The sequence below is a fragment of the Hirundo rustica genome, chromosome 15 (genome assembly GCF_015227805.2).
Source record: "Hirundo rustica isolate bHirRus1 chromosome 15, bHirRus1.pri.v3, whole genome shotgun sequence".
NCBI lineage: Eukaryota > Metazoa > Chordata > Aves > Passeriformes > Hirundinidae > Hirundo > Hirundo rustica.
The window spans coordinates 2,418,135-2,430,200 of NC_053464.1; the positions used below are offsets into that span (position 1 = coordinate 2,418,135).

Consider the following 12,066-nt stretch of genomic DNA (forward strand, 5'->3'; position numbering starts at 1 on the left):
ATTTTGTTTGTTTTCTTTAACGGTGATTCCAGCAGCATGTTAGCTCCTGCTTTGTGGGGCTACTACAGAATTCTGCATAATCCTGATACTGATACTGAATCATAACTCTGAATTCTGATACTACAGAATTCTGTAGCCTGCTACAGAACCAGTTCCCTTTACAAGAGCAGGCAGCTTGAAAACTTGAGTGAAAGGTTTGTTTCCAAAAGAAAAACGTTTCTTCTGAGGTTGGAAGTTTTGGTGGCACATTACTGAGCTTCAGTGCTGCTGAAATGGTTCTGATGGAGGACGGGCTGTGCTGTGCTGGGCTGAGATCATGCACAATCCCTGGGCTGTGGAAACGAGCCACGCTCTGCTCTGGGGCTCTCAGCGTGGGGTGCAGCCAGTCTGGGAGGCAGCAGCCTCTGGTTTTGGAGTGCACAGGCTCCAGGAGGAGCTGCTGTGGGGGCAGCCCTGTGAGGCTTTTCCACTGAGCTCACTGGAGCTTTGCACTCCCTGCAGTGCTGCCTGTTCCAAGGGTGGTGGTGGATGGTTCCTTCGTGGAGTTACCAGTAAATCTGGTATTTCTGCATGGGTTAGGAGCCACAATGGGGGAAGTTTGGCTTCCAGACACCAGCATGGTTTCACAGTTATCCCTGTGACCAGCAGATGGAGTTGAGAGAATATTGCTTTTTGGAAGAGAAGGAAATGGTTTTTCTTTAATTCTTGACTTAGAATTGGAGCAGCACATCTTCTCCTGTGCTTTTTTTCCCCCCCCCATCTCTTGCTAGACTGCGTCAGGAACTCTCTGTTGTGTTCTTTGTTTCTTTTTATGTCCTATGGATTTCTGTAATAACAGATTTTGATCAGAAGACAGAAGAAGTGACTGGGGGGTGAGAATGTCTCAGGTGTGCCTTGCTGCAGACCTCTGAGGGAGAGGAAGAAAGCTTTTAAACTGAGAGGCCAGCTTTAATTAGAGCAAGTAGAACTGTAGCTACTTAAAATAGACAACTGGTATTTTTTTCTAGAGACCAGAAAGAAAAGGCTTTATGAAGAATCACTTAACTCTTGTGCCCTTCTGGGGAGGAAGGCCTGTGTCCTGACCCTTTCTGTGGTTTTTTCCTCTCTTGCAGAACAGCCACTCTCCTCTTTCCCTGTGGAAAGGTCTGTGGCTGTTGCACTGGCAGCATGCTGAGTGTCTGCTTGCTGCTCTCTTCAGCTTTCTCCCAGTCTCTGCTGGGCTTGCTGTGGGCTGTGCTCACCTTCCCTGTGCCTGCCCTGACCTCCACTCTGAAATTCGGTTTCTTGTTCACAGGCAAGCTCACTCCTTCCCTTCCTCAAGAAAATCCCACCTGGTTTACAGCAGTGAGCAGCTGGGAAAAGGCTCTACTTAGGTCTAGAGGAGAAGATCTTAATAACCTGGAAACAAACCCAGGAGATAGTGTTCAGTGCCAGGGAAAGGACGTTGTTTTGTTGGGAGCAGAGCATCTCTGTCTCGCCTTAGGGCAGGAGTTCATCCTGGGGACGTGGATTGCTTTGAATGGTGGAATATTTTAGTTTTTGCATCATCTGTAAATACAGTGCCAGGCTGGCAAAAGCTGACAAAGAGGAATTAATCTTTTCCCGATGCTCTGGCCCGTGTTCCACTCTCCCTTCCCCCATATGCAAACACAAGGGGTGGAGAGTATCCATTGCTGTGCTCCATTCCAGCAGCGGAGGTGCTCCATAGCCAGCACTCCAGCAGCATGGCTTTCCTTCCCTTACTGACTTCTCGTTTGTGCTTTACCCTTTTTTCTATTCAGGATTTGCTAGCTGGCATTTTTAATGTTCCTCATTCCTCAGGCTGTTTTGTCCCCCACTAAAATACTGAGGTTTATGTATATATAACCCCTCAATATTTTGCTCAGGTAGTTTCCTTTATGTAAGAGCTGGAATCTGTCTGCACCTTTTCCTGTATTTTGTCCCGTTTTTGTACTTTGAACCACTTCTTCAGTATGTTTCTAGGCATTTGCTGGTCCTGCAAATCAGAAAGATGGGGAGATAAAACTCCACAAGTGTATCCTTAAGAAAGCTGCTGATCCAGTCTTGATGTCTGGCAAACTCAATGGCGTAGAATTGAGACCTTTGCTGGTTTTAAAACAAAATTCCTTTAGCAATTAAAAGCTAAGTGCACTGACCAACAGCAAAGGTTCTTTCTGTGGCCTGACCATAGGAGCCTTCTCACCTTTGAGGTTGTCATGGGTTTGCAGGTTCATTCACCACCCTAAGGGGTGGAAATGGGAAGTTGAAAATATTCCTGTTTACCCTTGACGTGAAAACTCTGCCTTTATCCATGTCAGTGCCAAAGCTTTGAAAGAAATCTTGAGCTCTAAATATGTTCTTTGTGTTAAGAACACAGCCTCAAGCTGCTCCAGGGGAGGTTCAGGTTGGACATCAGGAGGAATTACTTCCCAAAAAAGGTTGTCAGGCTGCCCAGGGAGGTTTGGAGTCCCCATCCCTGGAGGTGTCCAAGGAAAGCCTGGACATTGCACTCAGTGCTCTGGGCTGGTGACAAGGTGGGGATTGGACACAGGTTGGACTTGATGATCTCAGGGGGCTCTTCCAAGCTAAATGGTTCTGTTATTCTGTGATTATGTTGGCTCTGTATTCAGGAGCTGAATATCTTCCTGCCTCTCCTCATTTCCTAGAGCACTGCCAGTGCTCAGGTTGGTGCTACAGGCTGACATCCTTTACCTCTCTCCAGACAGCAGGATGGCCTTCTGAGGTTGTGTCCAGTTCAGGAAGCCTCTTTTCCTCTCCTGTGGAGTCTTCTGGTCACCATTCAGACTCAGATTCTGGTTCCTCCTGCTCCTTGGGTGAGGAAATGCAGCACCTCAGGGTTTTGGGGCACAAATGCAAGTGTTTGTGGTGCTTGTCCCAGCCCGTTTGTGCACGGCCCCTCCAGCCTCTGGGGCCAAAGCAGATCCTGGTGTTCTGGGCTCAGAAGGATCCCTCCCGTTTGGACAGGACCAGGCTGCTCGTTCCATGCCTGTTGAGAGTAACTGGTGGAACCAGGGAAACCACCATCTCTGTGAATTGCAGGAAGTGTCAACTGGTTCTGTGTCGCTTTCCCAGTGGAGCTCTGGTCTTCAAGCACCTGCACTGGGAATGCCTTTGGCCTTGGTGCCACCCAGTAGCTGCTGCTTGAGCTCTCCCTCAGTTTTGGGACAGAATGATGCTCCTTGGGCTGTTCAGAGCTGCTTCAGCACTTACTAAAGCATTCCTGCAAATCCTATGGGCAGGAAGGGCTTTTTTGAGTCTTACTGGAAATGTATAGGGATACTCATTATTGGAGTTGGTCACACTGTGAACACTTAATTCAGATAGAAATGTTGCTGATTAGAAGATCTTTGAGATTTACAGTTCCTGTGTGTATTCACTTTGTGCCCAGGTCCCTTCTCTGGAAGGGCCCCTCAGGATCACACTTCAAACCTGTGGTTGGAAGTGAACTGAAGAAGTTTGGGGGTGTTTCACCTTAATGTACCCATGTGTGGGATTTGTGGCAGTGGATTCTTAATAACCCCACTAAGATCTGCTGTTGATTTCAAACCTCTCTTATAGAACTAAAAGACATTTTTTAAATGCAGGATTTGTCCTTATACAGTGAAAGTCACATTCTTCTATCAGGGAGATGGAAAAAACCCACGGAAATAAACAGAAATTACAGAAGAAGAAAAGTATTTTAGAACCATAATGCTCTATAGAGTGGAGCTGAGGCAGAGTTCTGTATTGCATTGTTTACCTGCTGTAAGATTGCCACTGCTGCTGAGATTGCTGCCTGCTTTTATAAGAAAAGGTACATAGTGTTCCATCTTGACAATGTTGAGTGGTTTTGAATATAAATACATAAAAACATTGAGAATTGCTGGTCACCTCAGTTAAGTAAGACCACCAGGAAACTTTGAGTCCATCCAAGTCCGCAGCAGTGAGATACCTGTGCATCTGTGCTGCCCGGATGTGCAGAAAGCTTTTGCCCTTCAGGATAGGGACAGGACAGAACCATCTTCCTCTGTGAATGAGTTTCCATAATTTTAAATTGTATTAATAGCTGCCTTACCCTATAGAAGTGTGTATAACTCCGTTTCTAGAAAACTGATTATTGACATTCCCATCTCTGTCAGAGGTTTTAGCAGCTTTCCAACCCCTGATCCGTTTGCTCTGTTGATGGTGAAGCAAGTGGCAAGAGAAACAAAAATATCTTTTTTGCTTTGTTTATGTGACTATTGAATGATTTATTTTAATTGTGGGTCCAGAAGTGCCTGAACTTCCTGACTGATTGTCAGTCAGTCAGGTGAAGCAACAAGAAGCTTTATATTCTGTGGGGATTTGTGCCTATCTGCAGACACACTGATCTGTGCTGAGACTGCTTTGTTCTTCACACCACTGATACTCTGCAATTCTGCTTTTTCGTTCCTCAGTCTTCAAGAAACCCTTCAGGTTCAGGGCATCTGTGCTGATACAGCTGCAGTTGTGTCTGTTAACTGCAAGGGTAGTAACAAAAGGAGGACTTGGCTTGGGAAACAATTCTTTGACTGGGATGAAAGCATCGCTTCCAACAAGATTTTCTTTGGCATGATCCCTGTATTTTTCTGCAGATTAGCTGAACTAATTGTTTCCTATTTGTGACCCAAGAATTGTTTCAGCAAAACCTCTCTGCTCTATGGATTTGTTCACAGGAGGAATGGAAGACTGAATTTCAGCTGCATGCAGTAGCAGCAGATGTTCATGGGTTTCCTTCATTCACCCCTTTATTCCTTTTATTGTTCTTTCTCTTGAAAGTCCAAGACAAACAGATTGAGTGATTCCTCTCTGTCTAAGATTTACTATAATCATTATCTAGTGGCAGAGTCCCTATTTCCTCCATCAAATACCAGACATGGTGTTTTCTACTTGGTCTTGTGTGCTACACTCCCCAGAAGAAAAGCAAGCTTCAAAACTCGATGTGTGGGGGCAAAACTTGCTGCTTGGAGTAGGAAGAACTTGTGCAGAGAACTTTTTGTTGGTCTGAGAAAATTAGGATTTTGTAGGCTATGGAATTTCCTGGGGAATCCTCAAAGGTCAGAAGTAGACTGGGCTACAAGTGGTGTATGCTGACACTTAAACCTAATTTACCTTAAATGTGGAGCACTGGCTGTGGTTAGTAGTTCTGCAGGCAGCACTGAACTGTTTCCTCTGTTACCTCCCCAGCATAATCCTAATTCTCCTATATTCTATTTAAAAGTGTTGTTCATGGCTGGTTTTCCTTAGGTAGCTTGGAATTTGGTGAGCCTTCCTGTGGTAACCTGGAACATAATCAAAGTGATTCTTGGGACAGCTGCTTGTTTGTCCATAAGATTAATTCAGGCTGCAAATCACAGGGATTTCAGCACTTTTGCAGTCCTGTATCTGTTCCTGCTAAGGGACTCATTGCAGGCTGTGGATATGTTTAATTTTGAAAGCCAAGTTGCTGCATTTGTCCAGGAAGGTAGAAAAGCTGCCTAATCTGTGCTGAATAATTGACATGTTAAAGAGGCTGTTTCTCTTCTGCACTGTTATGTGCTTTAGACTGAAGATCTCTGTGGGTTTGCAGCTGTCAGCCAGAGCTCAGGCCTTGGTGCAGAAGTGTTTCCATAAAGAGTGGATGCTGGAAGTAAAACATTGGATTTTATAGCTGATAGAACCCAGTGTCACCCTGTGGTAACTCTAGCTCTCTTCAGTAGCCATAATGCAACCCGGATTTAGGTGGCCTTTGCAAGGAGAAAACGATATACAGTTTGTCCTGGGAATTTTCTCTGTGGAAGGAATATCACTTGGAGAGAAAAAGGACTAACTTAGGCTTGGTAAATCAGCTCTGCCTTTTGCTGTAATCCATGGGGACAATCGTAGAATTTTGACTGTCTTCTCCCATTGGACTTCTCTTTTTGTTAGGGACAAGGAACTCGATTGATGTGTATAGAACCTATAATATGAAAATCTGACCTAGAGTATGAAAATATAATCCTAAAAAAGCTTGAATTCACAGACTCATAGAATGGTGTGGGTTGGAAGGGACCTTAAAGAATTCCACCTCTGAGTGTGATCAGAGCTCATTGCTGTTGGAATGATGGCTTCTCTAATAAACAGTATTTTGAATGGTTTGTTATTTAAACTCCTTAAATGTTTTACCAGAGGAACCTCTCGATACACGGATGCTGTTTTAGCATTAGAAAAGTTCGGTAACGCCACGGGATGCGTTGCAATAACCCTTGCGGCTCAGTGACCGGTTGTGTGCTGCTCCAATCCTCGCAGCTCACGAAGATCGGAACCGCTGCTCGCAGGCACGGCGCTGACCTCTCCGTTTTTCTCTCAGTCCCAGATGCAAACCCAAGTCCAGCAAGTGGGAATCGTCCCGACGCAGGCCATGGCCACGGGGCCCACGGCAGACCCCGAGAAGCGCAAACTGATCCAGCAGCAGCTGGTCTTGCTGCTCCACGCTCACAAGTGTCAGCGGCGCGAGCAGGCCAACGGCGAGGTGCGCGCCTGCGCCCTCCCGCACTGCCGCACCATGAAGAACGTCCTCAACCACATGACGCACTGCCAGGCTGGCAAAGCCTGCCAAGGTGAGCCCTCTCTGCTCTCCCTGTCGCCAGCCACGCTCCTCAGGGCCCTGCCTGGCTCGGGGGTTAAGCTGCTCCCAGCTCTCGTCTCCGCAGCTGCCTGTTTAAACTGAGTGCAGCGTTGGCCCTCCTCGGGTAGGGTGGTACCAGTGTGGCCTTGCAAGCATCTTCTTCATCTCCTCTGCTGTACTGATGCTTTGAGAGGCTAGCTGGAATAGAGGCTAGGCAGTGTTAAAGGAATGAAGTAGGTATTTATTAAAAAGAAAGGTTTTTAAAGGATGTACCTTGGGCACTCCAAGAGTTTGGCTGTGGCTCTACTCAAGATGGGCAGTTGGTCATGAGTTTTCACACTTTTATAAGTTTTGGTCTATTTACTTATTGGGGTTAATTGTCTAATTACAGCTTCAGGTTATGAATTCTCATCTTCCAATTTGCTCTCCTCAATTTGCTGTTGTTTGCGCTTTTTGGGCCCAGAGCTGCATTGGTGTCCTTGGTTCTCAGGCTGGAAAAGGATTATTTTGTCTGACTAAACTTTATATGAAGTTCAGAGTTCTGTACTAATACAGTATAGAATCTGGAAAATATGAAAGCTAAAACTTAAGGCATCAATATTAAGTGTGATATCCAGCATGTCTTTGTCTTAAATTTCAGTACTAGTTTTCTTCGTTTGCACTTGGATCATAAGACATTTCAGTTGTGTTTAGTTTAGCAATATTTGCCTTTTGGAAGTAGGATGGTAGCAGTGTAGCCTTGCAATCATCCTTTTCATCTCTGTTTTATAAGGAGGGTATAATGTCCACCATGTCTTTGTCTTAAATTTTAGGAGTATTTTCCTTCATTTGCTGGTGGATCACAAGAAGATTTACTTGTTTGCTGTTTTAGTATTGCTTGTGAAGGAGAAAGAATAGAGTAACTCTAAAAAATGAAATAATTCAAAACCAATTAACCGAGGAGTGACTCTTAACCCTTGCTTTCCCTTGCTGCAGTTGCTCATTGTGCATCTTCGAGACAAATCATCTCCCACTGGAAGAATTGTACTCGGCACGACTGTCCCGTGTGCCTTCCTCTGAAAAATGCCAGTGACAAAAGAAACCAACAACGTGAGTGCTTCTCTTACTGCTGTCACCATTAAAACTGTTAAACCAAAGCTGATCACGTGTGCAATAGAGGAGTAAACTCTTGACAGTGTCCCAACAAACTTAGTAGCTGTTAACAATCCTGTACAAGGATAAATACACCAATGGATTTCCATTTCTGATCGTTGAATGCAATTTATTCCTTAAATACACAATAATTGGGAAAGCCTGAGCTCAAGCACACATCTTTTTTAAAGGATGTGGCAACTTCTAGCTGGTGTTTCATTGTGAGGCAGGTCAATAGATTCCAGTTATGAAGCAGTTTTGGATGCAGGTAGGGGCTTGGGGAGGAGATAAGCTACTTGATTGTGTTTCTTGCTGCTAGAAACAACGTAAGTCAACATGATAATGATTTAAAATAATCAAAAATGTCGGAAAAAATAATTCTCTCGTGTAAAAAGGTCTAGGTGTCTTAATCAAGTGTATTTTACACTGGTATAGATTAGCTGTCGTTCTGCAAATCATGCCTGGTTTTTATAATAGCTGAGCTGTTACTGATCCTTGGGGCTGGTCCATTTGTAGTTTATTTCTTCTTCCTCTTGCTCTGGAAAAGAAAATTCTGAACTTATGTTGGTGGGTTTGCTTCTCATCAAGTCCTTTGAAAAGATGCCAGGGTGGAACATTTTACAGCATCGATGTAAAGTTCTAGAAGTTTTAAGTAATGTTATGCCTAAGTATATTTAAATAAGGGTTAGGAAGTGGAAAATAGCTGCAGGACTTGCAGAGCTTGTACGTTGGAATTGGATTGGAGGCATTCTGCTAATTTCCAGCTAAGCTGAGACTGCAGTGGGGAACACCAGCAAACCTTGGAGGATGGAGAATTGCTCCTAGGTTAGGTGGGATTAAGGCAAGGGGCAGAGTAGCTGCTAAAAATACCAAAATTATCCATTGAGCTTGTTCTCTTTATGGTTTAAGGAGGGGTTTTCCTTCTCCAAAACTGAAAAAAATTACAACTATAGAGCTACTTGGAGGTCAGGATTTTGTTTTCATTTTACCAAGCTTCTCTTTGGTAAACAAGATGAATCTTGAGCTTTGAAAATAGTAATTTGTTGCAAGTGATTACTGGTTTGGCCCTCGAAAAATGTGTTGAAAGCCTTGCTTTTTTAATATGACATAGTCCATTTGTGCTTAACATCGTTATTACGCAGTTCTTATCAAAGTGCTAACAACATCTACCAGAACAGAATTGTATTTTTCAGTACAAGCTGCTGGAGAAAAGTAGTTTGTGCACTATTTGTTTTGTTGCTCGTACAGCTGATCAGAAGAGAACAAAAACTGGAACGTCAACAATCTTTAAAAATAATTTTGCTATGGGATCAAATAGGATATTGTCTGACTGCAACAGAATTACAGTGGATAAGTGTAGAATTTGTCTCTTTTGTGCATCTGGAGAGAGATAAATATGAAATCACCTCCTGTTCAGTTAATCAATAATCCAGTGGTGCAGGGTTCTTTGTCCTGGATTATGTCTCTGAGCCATACACGTAACACCTCATGGTTTGTTGGGAGGTAAAAGAGGAACACTGAAAGTACTTGTTGAGCTGTATCATAAAATGCCCTTTTTGGGCATTCAGGGAGGTTTGTGAAATGATTTACATTGGTGTGTGCATTTTAAAATGCTGTGCTTGATCAGGTGGCGACTAAGCAGCGTTGGGTTAGTTTTCGACTGGAAGAAAATGTTGTCTTTCTTAACACTAAACCTTAGCAGCTTCTACTAAATTGGGAGGAGAAAGGAGTCTGCATTTGGCAGAATCCAGAGACCATTCAGGAAGGGAAAAGGGAATGAGAAGTGCGGTGATCCTCCTTCTGCTGTCGGGCTGCCTTCCTTACAGAGAGTCCAGATCCCTCCTTCCTGAGCCCACCCCTGTTTGCTGTTATTTCATGGTGTGGCCACGCTGGGCTTTCAAGAAGCTGCTTCCAGGGGTTGCCCACTTTCGAGAGCATTCTGCAGCTGAGCACTGCTGAGCCATTGCGCGGTGGTGCCTCACTTCATGCACAGTCATTCCTGTGCTTCTGTAGCTTTCTGTTCCTACTCCGTGGGGATCTGCAAGTCCTGGAAAGTCCTGAGGTTTAGGTTATTGCCATGGAGATGTTTCTGTACAGGTCTTTTAGTGCTGGGATTTTTTTGCGAGGAACATTGTGCGAGGTTTCCTTTGTATTGCCTTTTTTATTTATTTTAAAGCACTCTTGAACTATATTTTACTATGATTTTACTGTAATAGTTGATAGTGACCTGACTTGCTAATAGGACATATTGGGACAAATTTAAAATTCTTTCTGTTCCGCATGGTTCTTATTGTGTGCCCATGTATCCCTGAGGGGACCTGGAAAAAAAATATTACTTTGCACATGGTAAAACATTAAGCTTGTCTTTTGAATAAGCAGGTGAATCCTGAAGTAATGGCTTGAAATTTGGTTGAAATACTTTGGGGTTGAAGGCTTGTTTTTGTTAGGAAGTACTTCTTGCTCCCTGCTGGGCCCAACACGATACGAGTTACAACCTTTTGCAAACAGTTGTTGATATATTTCCTAGTTTTGGAACTGTGTCAGTTATTTTATTGAAGATTCATCTTGTCATGTGCATGCTTGAACTCCGTAATTCTTCCATCCCTGGCCTGTGGATCTGCTCCCATTTGTCATGTCCTGGGCCATCCCCATGCAGCTCTTGGTGTGCATCATTCCAGGATGGTCAGGGGACACTGGAAAACCCCTGGGATCCACACTCACATGAGGGACACTGGAAAGTGGAGTCTTGAACTTGGAGCTGGTCTCCTCTGTAACTTTTCCTTGTAGGAAAATTTTAATTAAAATGCAGTAAGGAGAAAGCTGGATTAAGGAAGATTAAACTTGAGATAACTAATCTTCACCTAAAAGTGTGATTTTAGAGAAGACAGAGACAGAAATTCTGGTGTATGTGAAGTCAGGGATGAAAGAGCAGGAGTCTGATGAGGGAAATGGAAGCAGGGACTGTGATCTAGCTGGCTGAAGTAGCAGATTATTGAGTACAGGCAGAAAATGGAAGAGAACCTGGATGTGGAGCATTTGGGAACCAATCCTTTGCAGAGAGGGAAGGATTGAGTGCATCCATGCACAGGGAGATGTGTCCAGGAGGAGGAGGCAGCAGCTTCTTCAGTGGAGTCTTTTCCCCGTGCAAACAAAATGAAATCCAGCTTGTTCAAGTCTTGCTGGCAGTAACTGTAAGATCTACAAACAAAAGATGTCTCTTCTTTTTTCAATTGCTGGAAATCATATAATGGTGACCCATCAGTTATCCCATGGAGCCACAGGAGGGATGATAGTCCATGGATTAAGGAATTCCACTGATTGACTGATCCAATGCTGTACCGAAGGCTTCTGATTTAATGCTTCACTTAAACAAAAATTAAAATGGCACTGGCGGTGAAGTTTAAAACTGACACTTCCTGCTTCAAGTTCCTCGTAAAACCTTGATTTTACCCCATGATGATACCCCATGATTTGATTCAAGATAAATCCTTTGATTAAATGATTGTGTGCATTTACCTCCATGGGCCTGCCTAATTCTGAGTGCAGGACAGGCAGTGTGGCTAAATTTGAATCAGCTCATAGCTTGTTGTCTGAGGTGGTGAGATGGAGTTGCTGAAGAATTTTGGTTTAACAATTGCCAGCTGTTCTAATAGACAATTCTGTCTCAAATGCTACTTCCTTTTTGCATCTTAATTGTTAATATTACCTTCTTTCTAGCTTATTGATCTGATCCTTAGAGTTTAGGAATTTAAAATTCTCAAGGATGGTTTAACATGTTCACTGGAGTGGTCAGGTTAGAGAAGTGCTGGGCATTCCTACTTATAATAGCATTAGGGATCTGTGTTTAAAATAAATTTTAATTAGCTGGAGGGGTTCCCCTGTAGAAGGCATGGGTGCAATGTCATTAAACAGCACTACTTGAGAGAGGAATCCTGCAGGTGAGCTGCTCTTTGATGCTTTTGATGCCTTCTGGGGCATTGGGATGTCACTGGAGCTGCCCAGGAAGTTCTGGGGCTGCTTAACTTGTGCTGGTTTGAACCTTCCCTCCTCAGGTTCATAAACACAAGTGACACTGGGACACACGGAACCAGTTGTCCTTAGAGCATTTGCAATGTGAATTACAGAGCTCACTTCACGCTTGTAACTGCTGTCATGGGCTCCTCAATGTCTGAAACATCAGTTAAGAAAAGTAAATTGCAGTGGACATTTCTTCACATAGCAGTGGCCTAATGTGTTTGTTCCAGGGTTGTATCTGTTTCAGTTGACTTTATTTCCTGCAGTATCTGCCACAGAAGAAACAGCATTTGCACTTGGGTCTCTCCAGAGTGGAA

The 12,066-nt window shown here is 43.9% G+C and overlaps 1 protein-coding gene across 4 annotated transcripts in view; it reads left to right on the forward strand.

Annotated features, from left to right (window-relative positions):
- CREBBP (CREB binding protein) overlaps nucleotides 1-12,066 on the forward strand; it is a 95,555-nt gene that overhangs the window by 41,459 nt on the left and 42,030 nt on the right. For all 4 annotated transcript variants that reach the window (XM_040078712.2, XM_040078715.2, XM_040078713.2 and 1 more), the window contains 2 exons: nucleotides 6,347-6,596; nucleotides 7,580-7,693. In XM_040078712.2, coding sequence (XP_039934646.1) covers nucleotides 6,347-6,596; nucleotides 7,580-7,693 — 364 coding nt within the window. The remainder of the gene's footprint in view (nucleotides 1-6,346; nucleotides 6,597-7,579; nucleotides 7,694-12,066) is intronic.